Consider the following 19,528-nt stretch of genomic DNA (forward strand, 5'->3'; position numbering starts at 1 on the left):
ATAGGGATTGTGGGGCAGCCCAGGTGGCTCAGCGGTTTAGTGCTGCCTTCAGCCTAGGGTGTGATCCTGGAGGCCTGGGGTCGAATCCCACATTGGGCTCCCTGCATGGAGCCTGCTTCTCCCTCTCCCTGTGTCTCCGCCTCTCTCTGTCTCTCATGAATAAATAAATAAAATCTTTAAAAAAAATAAATAAAAAAGAAAAACAAATAAATAAAATAGGGATGTGGGACACCTGGGTGGCTCAGTGGTTGAGCATCTGCCTTCGGTCCAGGGCATGATCCCAGCCAGGGTCCTTCAATTGAGTCCCGCATCAGGCTTCTGCATGGAGTCTGCTTCTCCCTCTGCCTGTGTCTCTGCCTCTCTCTGTGTCTCTCATGAATAAATAAATAAATAATTTAAAAAATAAGATAAAAATAAATAAATAAAATAGGGATGTAAGCTCAACTGGCCATTAGGTTACCTAAATAAATCAAGTGGGCCCATGCCCTTCTGGCCCATCATTTGTATCACCACTTCTAATAAAGCAGCAGGTAAGAGACCTATTTCCCTACTGTTTAAGTCAAAAGGGACGAATGGTAGCTGACAGAGACTATGGTGACCTTAAAGGGACATTTTCCAATCTACTGACCTCCAGCTGATTCTTACCATGTTAGTCACTTTATCAGATTGTCATCATGTTTTAAAAGAGAAGCCAGAAACCAAATTTTATGTAAATACTTATAATTTTTAAAACACTAAGCTAAATGAAACACATCTGTGAGCCACCAGTTTATAATCTCTGAGTTAGGGGATCCCTGGGTGGCGCAGCGGTTTGGCGCCTGCCTTTGGCCCAGGGCGCGATCCTGGAGACCCGGGATCGAATCCCACGTCGGGCTTCCGGTGCATGGAGCCTGCTTCTCCCTCTGCCTGTGTCTCTGCCTCTCTCTCTCTCTCACTGTGTGCCTATCATAAATAAATTAAAAAAAAATTAAAAAAAAAATAATCTCTGAGTTAAAGAGAAATAAGTGGCAAATTTTACAGGTAAAAGGAAGTCCCCAGGAAAGGAAATGGACATAGCAGGGCTTGGCTGGGGCGTAGAAGCAACAGAAAGAATGACCAGGCTTCCAACTGGAGTTGCCAAGTTTTCCTGAGATTGGTGCTAACACATCTCTATCATCCCACTGCTTTGCACTCTCAGAGTTAGAGATGTCCCCTCACCTCTAGCCAGTCTAGTCTGCACCTTTTAGACATATTTTCGTTATTCTACCATAGGATGACTATGGGTGGAAAAGAAATTTAACAATGGAAAGTCCTAATCTGGAACAAGATGATTCTCCAAATATAAATTAAGAGAGGCAGCCCAACTGTCAGCTGCAGGGTTATTTTTACTAGCTATAGTTCTGCATGTTTATGGCTGCTGTCATAGAACTTATTAATGAAATCACTGGCCCACTGGACGCTTACAGAGACCCTCTCCAGCAGAAGTGAAAGAATACAGTGAAACAGGCCACGAGGCTAGGAAATAAAAGATTTTCCTGTCAACATTCTGCTGTGCCCCAATATGGGCTCTGGAGAGCTGGAGCAGCCTTCCCTGGTGGCTCTGCATACCACTCCCAGAATTCAACAGTGGCTTACCTGATTCAGTTGCTCTCTGCCTCTCAAGATGAAGCACTGGCACCTTTCCAACTCCAGGGTAGAAATCCCCAAGGATTCATCCACAGTGTTTTCTTTTCCCTGAAGTTACGCATACCCCACAAAATGGCCACAGATCTATCAAACAAAGTTCCTCTGAGTCCCAACTCTGTGGCTGAGGCAGAAGGATTAAGAAGTATTGCTTTTTGGTTCCTTCTGGCAACTTCTCAACTTTGCCATGGGCTACAAGTGGAATACTGGGCTTCCATGCATTGTTCCCTCACCAGTAACTACACAAACACACTTTAATATCAAAGAAGTTTAATACGCTGCAATAAAATAAGCGCCTAGAAAAAGCTCATGTAATAGATGTCAATGTTAGAGAAATCCCTCCCACACATCCTCTAGCTCCATACCCCAATCCCTCAAAACCAAACAAGAAAATCTGAAACAACAAAAGAAATCCTTCCAAGCTTGGATTTCAGTGAGGGCCCCTTTACCAATAACAAGAACACAGTTTCCTACATGGCCTAATAGGAAAGTAAAACACAGAAGCACAAAAAGTCCACAGATTTCAATATTTAAGAGACTCGGTACATATTCAAAGTTAAAATAACTCCAACTTTTATAGCTATACATATTGTTTTAAAGCAACTTAATATATTTTTAAATTTCATATATACACTCTCAAAGGTTCTTCAGGTGAGGTATGTAAACATTGTCTAATGAAAATTTTTCAATGTTTCAAACCAACAAATTCACAGCATACATTGAATTTTTCATCCATTAAAGACACAGTATTTTCCTACACTCACTAACATAATGGAAATCCAGGCCCAAGAGATACACGCCAATCATCCAGATTACCATTTGCAGAATTTATCAATTCACTGCTTTTGGAAAGACCACCTTCGCACAGGTTGGGAGCACACACTTGGTACTGGGAAGGGGCTAGGCCCTCTGGAGACTCTCTCCTTGGGCATCTGGATCACTGGCTAAGACTCACAAGACAGCAAAAAGGAGCACATCTGAACAACTACAAGATTGACCTCGGCAATGACAACACTGGGAGGAACCAGAAAGACCTTAAAGGAACGGTAGAGATTCATCTTAGAGCTCCCTGGATCCACAGCCGGATCAGCAGCCCCTGCCCTAATCTCATTCTGAAGGGTTGTGGCCTAAAAAAGAATAAAAACCCAACACGGCACCTGAGCTTCAGTTAAATTGCATGGGCCTCCTATGCCCCCCTGGCCCCTGAAAGGCATTAACTCTAGCCTAAAGTAGGACCCTGGGCTGTGCTTTTCATACAGGTTGGGGTTGAATTTCTTAGTATCATAATGCATATGGGGAAATAATGCCATGAGTTCACAAAGACAACCAAGGCCTGCACATAGGCACTGGCCAGTGACCTTGGAGGAGCTCAATTTTGAAAACTACTTGTTCCCTGAGGGTAAACAGCAGGCTTCTATTGAGATTAAGTGAGGCTAATAAGGGGATTATTTATTACAAGGTAATAACACTTGGGGAGCCTCAGGCCAGAGTTCTATTTTACTCCCACATAATCTACAACGCCCCCTCCCCGCCCTCCCACCACCACAAGTAGTCACCTTCCCAATGACACAATATAGGTCAGTACTTCTCCCCTTGCTGGCTTTCAGGCTCAGCAATGGAAAGCTTTATCCTAATGCACCCACTTCAATCTAAAAAAACACTAGTGAAAAATTCCAAACACCATCATAAATACAAAAGAGAAGACAAATTCCAAAAGCTAAAAAACTACATTATTCTATTCATGGTTATTTGGGTGTGGGGTATTTTTCATAAAGTTTAGGATGGTCACAGGAGAGGCTGCTCAACAGCTTAGAAAGCTGTGGAACTGGACACGCTAGGAGCCGCGGAAGAGGGACTGCCTGCCTTGCTTGGATCTAAACGTTTTGACCCCAGACATTTCAAACTCAGGCACAGAGGAAGATCACAGGACATGGACTTAGCTTTCAAAGGCAGAGTAGACAGACTCAAAGGACTTTTAGCAATTTAAATTTCTAATAGAAAAAATTCTTAGGTTTACAGCCAAATGAGCTTTGCCTCAACTAGATTCTGGAAGCCTTACAGATTCAGGGAAAAAAAATAATCATTTTTCAATCTCCATGCCCAATTTTTGATGTGTCTGGTGCTGGCAGATTTCTCATCCATTGCTAGAGTTGTATGACATAAAGAAGCGTGCAGACAAACAGAAGCAAAAATTCAAGTACAGCAACCTCTCCAGCAAAGGCAAGAGGTCTTAGCAAGAGCTGTTCTACCCCCACCCTATCCTCTGAGACAAGGGCTAACGCAGAGCCCAGAATAAATGTTATTTCCTAGGATCTTATTGCTTATGGGCAACACATCAGAAAGAACACCTGGAAATCTGCTCTGCAGATCTGGAACTGACCAGTTTATCATATATTATATATATTCATAATATATAATATATATAATATATAACATAACCAGATGAGAAGAGGGGGCAGTTAAAGCTTGGATTGATGTAGCATTACAGATCAAATGCCCCAAACAGCTCTCAACCTAGTTTCTGTTCTTTCTCCATGTGTGAACTGTGTTATGAAAGTAAGTCCACTGCTCAAAATATATCCTTCTACAATACTACAATGCAGACCAACACCACTCAGAACATGAATCTGTATACAGCACACATAATAAATATTCTTAAAAAACTATTTACAACATTACTTCTTGTGAACATTAGATGAGAGCAAAATCTATTTCCTCCTGCAAAGGTTAAAAAAGTGTTGACTGTCTAATTCAGTGCTAAATTCCCTGGCACCCAGTTACCCATTCACATTTCATCTTAAAATCAAATTTGCTTACAAATAGTATCTTAGAAAAAACATTCTCCAGCATTACTGTTCAAGTTTCCTCCTCATTTGTTAGAAAAGACAAAGGGAGGCCATAAGAAAATATGCAAATTATGGTTTAGATGGAGGACAAAACCCCCTGTGTGTCCAGTCCCAAGCCCTCTGCAGCCCTGGAGCCGCAGTTCTCAGGCCAGCCAGCTGGGCGGAATGAGAAACATGACTCAGAGGTGCCCGGGAATGTGGCACAGGGGAGATGATCGTGATCATAGAGCCATCAGTTCCATCACATCAAGGGGTGCTCTGAACTGCAGACCAAGACTCCTGAGAAGTAAAGCTGCACACATCTTAGAACAGATGGTCTCATTCTGTAACCATGGGTTACAGGTGGGACTGGCCCACATCTGCACAGATGCTTGCTGAGACAGGGAAAAGGGGGAGGATGAGGAGGAAAGGGGAGAAGAAGAGAGAGCTGAGGCGCTCGTGAGTATTGTCAAGGTGCAGAAGGAAACACGCTTCTCTCTCCCATGGTTAATGACTGTGAACGGGTGTGTGTCTTTCATAAACATGAGAAAGACTAAAATATATCTTAATGCTTACTTTAGGCAACCAGTGGTTTCTCCATATCCCACAGGTTTGGGTTTGGATTTCCTTGGGGTTACAACTAAGGCTCATATCCCTGCACAGGTTGTTGGATAGCTGGAACGTATTAACTGTGTATGCAAAAGTGGGCTGCTTGAAGCAAGCCCTGATGCCATGCCTGGCACAGCCATACCCGTTATGGGAGACCCACTTTGTTTTGTGATGGGATGACAGTGGGGGAAGCACTCAGGTTCCCAAACCACATTGCATATGCCCAAACAGAGTGAGGGTTTCAAGGCTGCGTCCTCTGCTTTCACTATGTTGTTTGGGGGAGGGGGTACAATGGATGAGCATGGTAATTGAGGAGAATGGATGGCTAGAAAGAACACTTTATTGGAAAGCCCTTTTGACAGTTTTTTTGTTGTTAAAATAAATACTTTGTATAGAAGCATTTGAACAGGAAAATATCACTATTTACACAGTGAAATAAATCCCACAGTGGTGTGTATAACTATGTATTATACAATGTATTTGAAACCACAGTCAACAACACAGTCTCCTAGAACACTGTGAAATGAATACCCTTAAACTACAGTGGCTCTAAAACGAATCCCTATCTGTGGTATAAATACATAAAATTATGCAGATCTTGTTTATATAGCATCTTTCTCACAAACTACCTCTCAAATACTACAGCTTCAGCTGCAAGACAGCATGAGGTGCAGATTACAGAAAACAAGTGGGTTGAAAAAGTTGATAAACTGAAGAGCATTTGGACCCAATGGCTACATTCCAGAAGGAAAGTTAAAGTTATGGAGAGAAAGAGGTTTCTAGTAGGACACAGCTATGGCCAGTGACATGCTTGGGAGATGGGAGACTGTCCCAGAGAAGATACCTAAAGGGGGCTGGGTGGCCTAAGCAGAAGAGGGAAGAGGTGAGGTGTCAAGAATGGCTCTTCAGACTGAGGTGAGCCAGGCCAGAGAGCTCTGAGCTTCTTCAGTCTACAGCTGCTGGTGTGCCACCAAGGTGCCATCAACATGCTGGTGTTTTTAAGAGAGCTGAGAATGGCCAGGCTGGATTCAGGGTTCAAACAGGTACAGGCCAGCCATTTATGCTCACAAGTAGTGACCAAAACTTGAGGAGTGAGCCTTCAAATATACCATACACGAAAAAGAAAAGAGGGCTCTAGGGGGTAAAACGAGCCTGCCTGTGCTGACAAGGAGAGGCACTATCTAGGCTTTAGGTCTATTACTAAATCTGTTTGCCACAGAGGAAGACTTAAAAGGCTTTGCAATTCTAGTTTTAACTACTTATCCTAGTAGATAAGATCAACAAAAAGGGATACTTTTTCTTTAGTTCATAAGCATACTCAGAAATAATGTGCAACAGCAGCCTGTGTGCCAAGATGAACAGGCAAGACACCCTCAAATCTAAAAGGATAGAAAATGGTGCAAGGTTGGATTATGTGAACAATATTTGTGCCTAACTGTCCACATAACTGATCTTGAATGACATACTGAAAGGGTCGGTAAACCTTTTTTACAAATAGCCAGGTTGTGGATATTTTATATTTTAGGCTGTGATCAGCTACATATGGTCTCTGTTACTTTCATTTAAAAAATATATAACCCTTTAAAAAAAGGTAAAATGCATTCCTCTAACCTCTGGCATATTATAAAACCATAAACACCTGTTTTTTGTTGCTGTTGTTGCTGTCTTATGGGCAATATGTACTTTCATGTTCCTTGCCTACTGCTAAGCACCTTGTGTTAAGTGGACTGGTCTCAGGCAGGGGAGAAAGCCTCTGTGTATCACTGTGCTCTCCAGGTGGGTGGAACTACACAAGTGCTCCTCTAAACAATGAAGCAAAGGAGGTCTCCTGAGCACTGAGCGTATACCACCAGCACTCTGGGAAAAGAAGATCAGACAGACAGGAGGTAATGGAAGTAACTGAGTGAGCAGTTCCCAGAGCAAAAGCATGAGCAAGCAAACCCTCTGCAGAAGTGCCCCAGGTGGTGCTCTGGAACCCCAAGCACAACATAGCAAAGCCCTAAGTCAGAAGCAGCATCAGAGAGCTCTGGGTTTCTGCCTGAGTATGACTTAATATCTTTAAAGGAAAGAGATCAGACCTTCAAGTCTTCCAATCCATCCACTGTAGAACAAGCAGTCTGTTTTGACATTTCAAGGGATGGACTATATTGAAGGTTGCCTCAAAAGGCTTTCCACAATTCTGCTTGTTTTAAATACAATAATCTTTTTATTTTAATTTTTTTCCCTGCAAAAGAATTTGGGAGCAAGCCTGGGGAAGAATACTTCTGCTGGGCTATGAGGACTGCCTTGTCAATGTGATATACAGAGACATGATTTCATACTTGTAGAAAGAGTTTCCAGTACTTCAGTAGGTATCAAGCCATAAGAGGACAAAAACTAACAGCTGAGAAGTCAAAATGATAATTAATCTGTTTCAAAAGAACTGAAACTATCACTGTTCTGGGGCCACTGAAATAAATTTTTTCACTGATATGACACAGTATAGAAGCTTGTATTTGAGTTGTGGGGGTGAGGAAAGACCAACAGCTTGGAGGTTGACTGGATTTGATCCAAAGGTACAATCTACAACTTCTCAGTCACACTCAGGTTCTGATATGCTCCAATTTCCTATTCTTTTCTAAAAGCATGTTCAAAGCAAGCCCTTATTTTTTATTTGTTGGCTTGCTTTTAATAAAGTTATTTTGAAAGGAGAGTATGTGACTGAAAAAATATCAGTGCTGATACATTTTTATTTTCCTAGAAGCTGCCCAAAAACATTACATAATATTTCCTTTGGGTTAGTGACTAGACTCTGTTTCCCTTCTGTGAAAAGGCTTTTTCCGTATCTAAACATGTGGCTCAGAAAACTGAACCTCTAACTAAAGTATTCTCAGCTAATTTTGAAAAAACAAAACAAACAAAAAAACAAAAACAAAAACCAAATCTTGGCTTGCTTCAGTAACACACAAGATGTGAAGCCAGAGTCAGGTCTAAGATAAGGACTGAGTGAATTGAGAGGCCCAGGCCATCCTGAGAAATCTGAAGCTGTATTTGGCTGTGGGGTCTAACTCCTCAGGCTAAAGACAGCCCCACTGTGGCCACAGTGATGGGAGGCTCCAAGAAGGAAGACGTGAGGCTACGGTAGCTCAGGTGTCTCTTCCATAGCAAGGAGAAATAAAGAAATGTAAAAGAAGAACAAAACTGAGGAAAGATAAGGAGGAAAAAGAAGAAGAGGACAAGGGAGGGAAGTCAAAATTTGTTCCTGAAAAAGAATTATTTTCTTAAGCAAGGAGGGTCAACAAACTTTTTCTGAAAAGTCCAGTCAGTAAATCTTTCAGGCTTTGTAGGCCATATGGTCTCTGTCGTAGATACTCCACCCTGTTTGAAAGCAGCCATGGAAAATACATAAACAAATGGGCATGGCTATGTTCCAATAAACTTTTATTTACAAAAGAGTGACCAGCCCATAGTCTGCAAACCCTTGATAGGGTGTCTGTTAAAAAGATAGCTTGTGTGGGTTGATAGGAAACCAACAGGAACGAGTGTGGCTCCTAAGCCCAGCACCTTGGGAAATTCCAATACAGTCTCAGGTGCAGTGACAAACCAACCACCAGATGTGCTATTGGTGACACCTGCATCGTGTTGTATGCTGTCCTTTCCTAATTAGCTCTTAGGTCCTTCAATCAGCAGGCTGCTGTCCTTAGAGGAAAGCAACAGCTTTAGCCCTCACCATAGAATCCACCACAAGACAGGAAAGAAACCAAACTTCAGTTCAAAGCAACTGTCTTGAAGTGATGTGTTTCACTGATGTCCTATCTGAATGGTGAGTAATGCACAGAGGAGCCCGTCAGGAGTAACACGCCTGTAAAGGGATGGTGAACTGTACCTCTCCAATCCATACTACTACAAGAACAAAACCCACAGCCTAAGAGTATTGTTTTTTAGATAAGGCTTGTGTAGAAATCTTTCATGAAATACAGATACAACAGAATTGGCCTACCTAAGGGATCCAAGAGACTGGCAACTGCAGATTAACAGACACCAATGACATGCTATGCAGGAAGCTTTAAGAGCAGAATAAAGCCTTCCTGCTGTGCTACAGATTGCTAAGGGTCTGAGGGAGTGCTATGGGTGAGGCTCTGGGTCCTGACCAGGAAGCAGTCTCCATGTCATCCTCCCAAACCCAGGGAGCCTCAGGGGCTAGAAAATGGAAGCCAGAAGCTGGGTCTCCTAAAGAGGGTCCAGCTCTGCAGAGCTATGGTAGAGCTTCGGTGATTGCTTCCCAGGCATCCTGCAGCTCTCCCAGAAGCTCGGAGGTAATACCAGTGTTCTCTGGTCAGCAACTTCAGCTCCAATGCTGGGACAGTCACTGCACTGAGGATGGGCCCAGGAGCATAATTTTTTTTTTTATTTGGAATCTGGAATGTCGGACAGACTGCCTTTGCATATGGTGGCCAGCCATACTGTGAAGATGGCTATAAAAAGGAGGTCTTTGCAAGACAGGGAAAACAAGGGGAAACAAGTCAGTTGCGAGTCTGGCGTGGAGGCGTCTAGGAGACCGGTTTGCCAGCACTGGCTCTAAGTGTAAAAGGGCATTCCAGAGCTAGCCCTCAAGTTCATATTTTTTTCTTCCTTCTATTAGCAAAATTAACTGAATCAGCAAAAATGAGATTTAACAAGTATAAAAATACTTCTAAACTTGTAAGTGTTCTAATTATGTAGAATCCCAGTCTATGGGAGTGTTGTTACTACAATAAAATGTAAGTTGATTTTAAAGATGTATAAAAAAAAATGCATACACATTGCTACCTTTTCTTAAATACTGCCTAAAATGGGAGAAAGGCTATAATCTTGAAGTAAGCTCTTTAAAATGAAAAAGAACTTAGAAAATTAACGGGATGAGTTATAGACCTGGAACTGGATGGGCTCCACCTGTTCACTGCCTCACACCTCTCCCTGACCTAATCCAAGCACCACAAGGTAGTCTACATGCAGCTAAGGGGAGTGCCTGCAACATATGTGCAGGAGTCAGCACACGTGACATCGGCAAACCTCTGCTGTTGAAGTCACCACAAAAACAGTATCCAGTGACGACTCTATGAAAATATTTTTTTTTTTAAAACTTCAAAACCACTTTTCAGAGATTAACTGAACCTACTCAAAACATACTAATGCTTCTGTGCAACTTAATGCTGAGAAAGGGGGCTGCCCAGCATACACACTCAGCAGTCTCATTAATATAGGTAGCTCCTGAACGGCCAAAGTCAAAGATATTCAAACAAAAAAAAAGAGACTCATGGGATAGAGGAGACATTGCGGGGGGGGGGGGGGGGGGGAGTCAAGGCTTCATTGAAGACAGCTTCACTGTCTATGAAATTCAACACTTCTCCATTTCCCATGAATCAAATGTTTCTCTCCAGTCCTATCCAGTCAGCAGAAGTTCTCATTATATATAGCAAACCTTTAACAAAATGGGAAGAAGGCCTGTTTTTATCATGACTTGATCAAACTATGCATGAAAAAAAGTTCATCTGGGTTTACCTAAACAGATCTGAACAATCTAAATGGAAAATTTTTAATAAAAGGACAGAGTAGCACCTGTCCATACAAGCCTACTTCTGTGACAGAGCACATTAGAGAAGTTGGTTGAAGCATTAACAACCAAGCCTTTTGTGTAGAGTGGCCCAGTGGAAATATTGAGTACACACTATGTTATAATGGAGCAATGTTATAGGCACCAAGGTAAAACCAATGCAACCACCTCAGGTGTCACTCAGGAAAGGCAAACATTAGTTACAAACACTGCAGCTCTCACTTTTGAGCCATGAAACAGAACCTGACATGACAGAGGCAGGAGTGCTACTACAAGCATTAACTATCAGTATGGTGCTAATCAATCAGAATGCTAATACCCACTTTAAGCATGTACATTCACATTGGGATATGCCAACAGAACATGAGCTCCAGGTGAGAGGATGGGTGTGGGCCCACAAGGAGACGCTGGAGCTGTTTCCTCCACCGCAAGGCTGCTCTGACCTTAATATAACTGTGCTGTTTAGACCTTTCTGAGCCTGGTGCCCAACTGGTTTTGGGGATACTCATAGAGACCCTGGGCCACATTTAAACCATCTGACCTGTGCTAATTACCCAGCTCACTGCATGGGGAAGAAAGAATTTTACTGTAGAACTGGGGCTGGGAGACATCTGTGGCTAATAACCACAGGCAAATGCACCCAAATGCACATGTACACACAAACTCTTAAACTTTTCTATTACTGGAAATAACGGCTTTCTTTGAATATGGAAGTTTTCAGGGTAAGAAAGAATATTAGAACAGCCACTCTCATCCTAAATGTCAAGTTACAGTCACAAGATGAAAAAAAAAAATCCTGTATTTTTTTTCCCTCTAAAGTCAGGTGAAAACCTCGTTAGAATGCTAGCAAGGCCAAAAATGAAAAGGATGGTAAGAGTCAGTAATGCAAATCACCTGAGGGGGTGTAAATAATTTTTAGAGATCATAACCCAATATTAACATCTTGTGACACATCTTTTGTCCCATGGGCATGTAATTTAGAATACATTTTCTAAATGACAAAGGATCAAAAGTGAGAGGAGTGACCAATAATGAATATGATTTTTTAAAAAGGGTAACAGAAATATTCATCTTTCATAATAATCATAAATTCCCTCTGCATTCTCCACATACCATAAAAATGATTTGGTTTAGCTTTCGAATATCTTTTAAACAAACAAACAAGATAGAGAGGGAAGTTCACTGCTAGGGTTTGCAAAGATGAGCATCTGTTCATGTACAGACACTGCAGGGTGGCTGCTGAAAAGCTACTTTTATGTGCATGATGGTGGTCTTCTCGGCTACAGTACAAGTGCTTGTGCATCAAGTATAAAATACAAGCCTTTAATCACATAGATCAGCTTTTTAGCTTTTGTAAAATTTAAAAACAAAAAGGATAAATAAGGCACTGTACTTTTAAAAACTAAAACTGCTTGGTTCCAAGTTTAAAACCCAAGGAACAACCAGAATATAATATATAACTTCCCTTACTCAGCCTCAGAGAAAGACTCTGCAAGTTCCCTTCTCCATCTGAGGTGCATTTTCTGACATCTTCAATTGTGGTGTTCTTCATTAACTGCAGATTTGAAAGGCTGGATAAGCTTATAAAAGCAGATTTAATTAATGCAAAATGAAGGGTTACTTCTGTAGGACAGTTTAACTCGTGGCTGCCAGCCTTGTGATCACTTTGCATCTAGCCGTCTCCGTTTGCCATGAGAAGAGTCCAGCTTTGCCTTCAGCTTTCGCTTTCTCTGGGCTGCACTGCTCTCAGGGGTTTTTGTCAAGGGTCTGGCCCGAGTCTTTCCACTGCTCTGCCTCCTGTTGGTGGCTTTTTGTGGCCTGGAAGAGGATTCACCTACCCCCTTTTGCTTTGCAGGTTTTGTCCCTGTCTCCGAGGCAGTGGGCTGGGTGGGTCTTTTGCTTGTATTCTCTTTTTCCCTCCTGGAGGGAGGGCAGTTCTTCCCAGGAGACTTTTTAGGGATCTTCACTTTATTCTCTTTCAAGGATGTCTTTTTGGGCAGTTGGCTGACTCTGTCCCTTGCAGCTGGCTTCTTGGCTGCAGGGGTTTTGGTGGATCCATCAGGATGCTTTTCTTTGCTGGCTTTCACCACAGGCCCCTTGTCCTTCCTGTCCTGAGTGCTGCTCTCTGTCCTCTTGCGTTTATTCTGCACTTCTGCTTTGGGTAAGATTTCTGACACATGCTTCCCTTTCTTTCCCTTCATTCCATCAGTACTCTTGGGCTTAATGGGAAACCCATCTGCATCCACTTGCAGGGCAAGCTTGGGGGACATCAAAGGATTGATGCATACACTCTTACAGCTCTGTTTACTTTCCACAGGCTGTCCAAATGGGCTTTCCATTTTCTCGTTTTTGATTAAGCATTGCTGGGCTCTGAGCTTTCCTCGAATATTGGAATATTTTCTGAGGATCCGGGTACTTGCTGGAGTAGGCGAGTTTGTAGGAGGATGGCTATTTCGACCTTCCTTGACTTCCTCTATGCTGTCTTCAGAATTGAGGCTGAGGCTGACATCACTGCCATCCTCTGGCTCCACTTGATCAGGATTTTCTCGAAATTTAGCCCAGAGCTTCTGTGTTTTCCAATTGTTCCTAGCAGGAGTAGCTCCAGGAAATTTCTTCAAGTGTTTTTTCAAGCGCTCAGCCTGTAGTGAACTGGGGTACAGGCTGGAAGGAGAGTACTTCTGAAGAGAATGCTTGACAGGGGGGATGTCTCCTGGAAGACGAGTATTGAGCTTCTTCACGATCACCAGAGACCGGGTTTCAGTTGTTTCTAAGAACCATTTGCAAACATTAGATAACTTAAAGTGTGTCATAAACAGCATCTGAACAGGAGAAAACTTTTGAACCTCCAACGAACCCCTACATTTCCGTGACCTTTTCTTGCTTTTCCAAATCTCCTTCAGTTTATCTGACTTGTTCCTTGATCTTGGTGTTGGCTGTGCTTCTTTTTCCAACTGAATCCAGCCTTTCTGAACTCTCATGTACTGGGCATTGAAGTTGGCAATAAGCTCTTGGTTCTCCTCCTCTGCACACCATTCCACAAACTTTGGCTGGTCATCTACCACCGTGTCCACATCGTCATCATCTAAGGGATCTCCACTCTCTGAAGCTTCATTTTCCTTTGGCATTGGGTTTCCTTGTGCTGCTTCCTTTTCTGAAGTCACTTTTGCAGTATCCAAGGAGTCCAGAGAATGAGCGTGTCTTAGGTTATAGGTCGAAGAGGTCAGTCTTGTAAGCCTTGGTACCCATTTGGGGGGCCCAGCAGTATCACCACTTCCACTGCTTGACAACCCAAGTGCACTGGATGGTGCGTCACTATTGTCATCTTTATCCTGGGTGTTTGCAGTGCCTACCTCATTCACAACCTCCTCCGTATCTTGTGCAGGAATTGGTTCTGGCTTCTCTTTTGATTGTTCTGGGAAGGTATAAGGAATACTTTCTGAGGGGTCATGAGCATTTTTCTCACCTAACTTAGACTGAACATAAATTTCCAGTCTCTCTCCAGGCAGGGGCTGGCCAACTGTGGATATAGGATCACTGCTAGGAAAAATATCTCCTTCTTCCCCCTTCACTTGTTTTGCTAGCATGTTCTTAAAAGTCTGCCTGGTGATGATCCCACCTCCTTCACCCTCCTGCTCAGCATCTTTCTCATAAGGATTTTCATTGACATCTGGGTTTTCAGTATCCTCCAGACCTTTTGTATGGAAACTGTCAGCCAGAAGGCTCTCAGGTGCCATCTCACCAGGGCACCCTTCTTTTTTAGAACGTTTCGTACCAGGATTTTTGGAAACCTTGATCTCAGGACAAGCAGAGGAAGAATCTGAACTTTGACTTCTTAGGCACCTATCGACAGAGGAGGGATCTGAAAGCTGACTCCTTAGGCACCTGTCAGAGGCTTCAGGAGTTTTTTTACCTTTTTTCTTCTTGTCCACATTCTCTTCAGGTGAGTCAATGTTTTGATCGCATACATCTTTTTCTGAAGAATGTTTTATGTCACTGCCCTGTCCCTCTAATTTTCCTGTACCGCCTGCTGCCTCACTGTCCTCAATTTCACTGGGGTTTTCATTAGTAAAAGTGCTGCTTTCCTTCAAGAGTGGGTCAGTATCTAGCTCCTGAGTGTCTTTAGTTGTGGCCTCAGTACTGATGCTTTGGTTGTCTTCAGCTTTCCCCAGGCTCAGAGGAGGCTCTGGGCCCACTGGGGGACTTTCTGAGCATGGAGGATCTTCCTCTCTATTGGCTTCTTCAGGAGAAGAATGAGGCCTAGAAACAACATCTTCACTGCCTCCCTCAGAAATGTTCTCAGTAGAGGAAACCAGGTGACCATCTTGGATAAGAGTCCCCTCCTTGACATCCTTGATACCCAGCAGCTCGACTTGTTGTTGGTCTTGTTCAGGGGAAGCTATCCCACTTGCAGTGGGAATTGAGACCGTGGAGCTGCCTTCTGGCCTGTCCTCTTCAGGAAGGTGAGCAGGTAGAGCAGACACCAGGCTGGGGGCTGTCATTTCCTCTGACTTAGGAGAGCTGCTTGGACTTGGTTTATTTGTCATGGGGCAAACCTCAGACTCTTGAGATTCCTTGTCAGAGGAAGCTTCTCCTTCTCCTTCCTTGAGGGAGGTTGTTTCTTTACTAGGTTCTTCCTGGTTGTCTTCTCTGGGATCCTGCATATCCACTACAGGTGCAGGCGCTGAAAGTGTAAGGGTCTGCTTGGGAGTGACCACTGTCTCTGGCTCCACTGTTGAACAGCCCGCTTTCTCTTGGGAGTGTAAATTTCTGGCCAGTGTGCGAACAGTTGGCAGCTCACAACAATCACCATTGAAAAAGTATCCTCGAGTACTCTTCCTGGCTGTTTTCCGTGAAGATAATATTGATCTTTGATTCTCAAAGTGGCATTCTGTTATTGGCTGACTGATATAAACGACATCACACTGGTTATCATAATCGTTTATCCTCAACCCTGATGCCCTTTTACTTTTCCGAGCTGTCTTAATGGAGGTTGATATCATCTTGGTTCGTGAATGTCCATTGGATGCTTTGTGTACAGCTGGCATTGGGCTGGGAGCTAACCAACCATCTTTGGAATGATCAAACTGACCCTTATCACTGGGATGTAAATGATAACTCACCTTATTTCTTCCTAGTGAGTGAAGATGGTTCTCTTGCTTTGGCCTCGAATCTTGTTCACTGGACTCTAACTCCTGGCGCATAGATGTTTTTGAGCTACAAAGTAAAGCATTCTCTTTGTCAGCAGTTCTAGGTGAATTCTCCATAAACCCTGAGTCCCAAGCCTCTTCTGATAAAGCTTTGAATGAATTTCTTTGAGAAACAATACAGCTGTTGCTCTCCTCACTATTCTCAGTGGCCACTTTCACTGCAATTAGACTTTCTACTAAAGCTGAGCTCTGCATATGGTCTTTCCCATCCTCACATATTTTCATATTCGTGTCTTGCTCCTGTCCAGTGGTTTGCCCCTCCAAGCTCTTAGAGTTGTGGTGGAAGCTTAATGAGGAAGAATTAGATGCAGTGAGGTATCCCAGAGTGGAACTATCCATTGAACTACCAGAATTAGGTTTAGTGGTTGGAAGTTCAGAGGAATCTTTCTGGATAACAGTCAAGGCATTCTCTCTTCCATCTACAGAGTTTGACTCAGGAGGAGGCTCCTTGAGGGCCTGTTCTGTCAAATGTAGAGGGCTGTGTGAGCCTGATGAGTCTACGAACAAATCTACAGAAGTAGGAGACTTCATATCGAGACACGCAGCATCCTTTTCCTTATGTTTTGTTCCTAGCTGGGCACAGCCAGCATTGCAAGTGGATGTATCCATTGCTCCAGAATCAGGTTGCAGGTCCTCAGTGTCTGGCTGGGATTCAGTGTACAGATCGTTCAGGACACGGATGAACTGCTTCTGATGATGAGTGCACAGTTTGACCATAAACTTCTCCAGTGGGGACTTCGACTGATTGTTAGAATCTACTGCTATAGCCTCTGTTGAGTTCTCACTAGACAGACAAAGAGAAAGGAGAAATTAGTATGGTCATTTTCCAAAGAACATATTTTTACATTATGAAACTCACCAGATATTACTCATGCTATAAAGAGAATGAAGAGACACTCTCAAACTGCTTCTAAGCGCCCATATAAATTTGATTTAATAAATGAGGAGTATTTACCTAATTAAAATACAAGGCCAGCCCTGTTAGATTCTCAAATTTTAGTAACATCCTTCATACTTGTGATCATTCACAATAATTTTTATCTTATAGAGAAGAAATATCATTGAGAAGAATTTTTCAGAAAATAAAATTTTGGATACATTATTAACTCCAGTTAGTCAATATATGCTTTTGCTTTAGGCCTGAATATTCCTTTTTTCTTTCTTTTTTTTTTTTTTAAAGATTTTATTTATTTATTCATGAGAAACACACACACACAGAGAGGCAGAGACACAGGCAGAGGGAGAAGCAGGCTCCATGCAGGGAGCCCGATGTGGGACTCGACCCCAGGTCTCCAGCATCAGGCCCTGGGCTGAAGGCGGCACCAAACCACTGAGCCACCCAGGCTGCCCTAGGCCTGGATATTCCTGTTAAATAGCCATTGATTTATAAGTCCACAACACTCACAAAAATTCAGATACAGTATATTACAACTTTGGCTTAGAAATACTTAGAGAAATTACAGTTTTAACATGGTTTCTCAGCATGACTAATTGGCTGGACTTACAATTCTGCAAAGAGTAATGCAGGAATCCTTCTGCCCCCTCCCAGGGCAATAAGAAATAGAATTGGTAATTTCAGATACAATGAAAGATGAAATTACAAGCAATTAGCAATTGCTGATTCCTAGGCTCTAAGCAAGGAAATTGGGGATCCCACTGCAAGCTGCAAGGTTCTGTCACTGCAAGGAGGCAACATGATGTCTTCTCAGTCTAGGCCTGCCTGCTACATTTTCCTAGACCTTCAATAAGTATTTAACCGTAGTTCACAAGGAGTCATTCTACATTAGACAACCACTTCTGTAAGTTATCCAAGACACCTCTGAAATTTAACCTGCACAGTGTGAGGTGGCAGGCAAGGATGATACTAGATTCAAGATAAGCTAAAAGCAATTCCTACCCAGACAGCTGAGTGTTTTCAAGAGCTGCTGTGTTTCTGGATTTCACTAATAAACACAAGCAGTTGGAGTACTCCAATTTCCTAGAGTTGCTGTCTTTTTTATTTTATTTATTAATTTGAGGGAGAGCGAGAGGGAAAGAGAGAGAGAGAGGGAGGGAGGGAAACACACAAGCAGGGGGAACAGCAGAGGGAGAGGGAGCAGCAGACTCCCCACTGAGCAGGCAGCCAGACATGGGACTTAATCCCAGGACCTGGGATCATGACCTAAGCCAACGCAGATGCTTAACTGACTGAGCCACCCAGATGCTCCATCCAATTTTCTGGAGTTTTATAGAGCTTCACAATTTCTTTCTCTCTGGACTGTAATTCCTCAGGAGACTATTATCTGACCATGAAACTGGCAGAGCACTGAGGGCAGCTTAATGTATTGAACAGATATTATTTGATAGTATCTTCCAGCTGATTCTTCTTTCCTTCAATCTCTGACTTTATGTTCCAGCCATGAAGTGCCTTTCCAGGAAGGCTTCCCCTAGACGACCTACACTGGCCTCCTACCTTCCTTACCCTTCTTGTCACTATGTCTGTTGGCCGGTGCCATACCAACAGTGTTAGTATGTAATGAGATATAGTACTGTGAGACAGTAGTGAGTATTCTTCTACTTACTAGTTGTGTAACCTTGGCCAGAACACTTAACCATTGTCGGTCTTAACAGAGCATGTGCCCTCTCTTCCACTTAGGATTAGTGCAAAGGAAAATCTACGAAATTATCAGTTACCATTATTGTCAGCCAGTCACATTAAACATACTTCAATAAAAAATAACTCAGAGATGTGCACTAATGCTTTCTTATAACCTAAAGTGAATTTTCTATATAAAGTTTATACTTCAAGTACTGAATATTTAAAATTTTTAATTTTTTTTTTTTTTTTTATGATAGGCACGCAGTGAGAGAGAGAGAGAGGCAGAGACACAAGCAGAGGGAGAAGCAGGCTCCATGCACCGGGAGCCTGACGTGGGATTCGATCCCGGGTCTCCAGGATCGCGCCCTGGGCCAAAGGCAGGCGCCAAACCGCTGCGCCACCCAGGGATCCCTAAAATATTTTTGATAGAAGTCTTTTAAAAATTGATATCCTGCTCCAAATATGATTCAGGGTTGTTACCATGTTCACTAGTATTAAAGTTTAGCTGTTAGTATTATTTTTTGAGAGACAGAGAGAAAGCATGTGAGTGGGGTGGAGGAAGGGCAGAGGGAGGGAGAGAATCTTAAGCAGGCTCCACACCCAGTGTAGAACCCGATGCAGGGCTCAATCTCAAGACCCTGAGATCATGACCTGAGCCGAAATCAAGAGTTGGGTACTTAACCTACTGAGTCACCGAGGTGCCCCACAGGTGTAAGTTTTATTATACTGAACTAAAATAGATTTTTTTAAAAGATTGATTGATTGATTGATTTATGAGAGAGAGAGAGAGAGAGAGAGAGAGAGAGAGAGAGGCAGAGACACAGGCAGAGGGAGAAGCAGGCTCCATGCAGGGAACGCGATGCGGGACTCAATCCCGGGTCCCCAGGATCACGTCCTGGGCTGAAGGCAGGCGTTAAAACGCTGAGCCACCCAGGCATCCCTGAACTAAAATAGATTGATAGCTTTGGGGGCTGCTAGATTAAGTACATTTGACTGCCTTAATACAAAATGTCATGCCGGCAGTCTGTTTGTTATTAAAATCTTTATTATTGGCTTCCAAATAACAGCTCTGTTT

The 19,528-nt window shown here is 42.9% G+C and overlaps 1 protein-coding gene across 16 annotated transcripts in view; it reads right to left on the reverse strand.

Annotated features, from left to right (window-relative positions):
• Positions 1 to 1,915: 1,915 nt before the first annotated feature.
• Positions 1,916 to 19,528, reverse strand: part of LCOR (ligand dependent nuclear receptor corepressor) — a 152,162-nt gene continuing 134,549 nt past the window's right edge. For all 16 annotated transcript variants that reach the window (XM_072805846.1, XM_072805849.1, XM_072805842.1 and 13 more), the window contains one exon: positions 1,916 to 16,659. In XM_072805846.1, coding sequence (XP_072661947.1) covers positions 12,330 to 16,659 — 4,330 coding nt within the window. In that variant the 3' untranslated portion in view covers positions 1,916 to 12,329. The remainder of the gene's footprint in view (positions 16,660 to 19,528) is intronic.

The sequence above is a fragment of the Canis lupus genome, chromosome 29 (assembly GCF_048164855.1).
Source record: "Canis lupus baileyi chromosome 29, mCanLup2.hap1, whole genome shotgun sequence".
Classification (NCBI taxonomy): domain Eukaryota; kingdom Metazoa; phylum Chordata; class Mammalia; order Carnivora; family Canidae; genus Canis; species Canis lupus.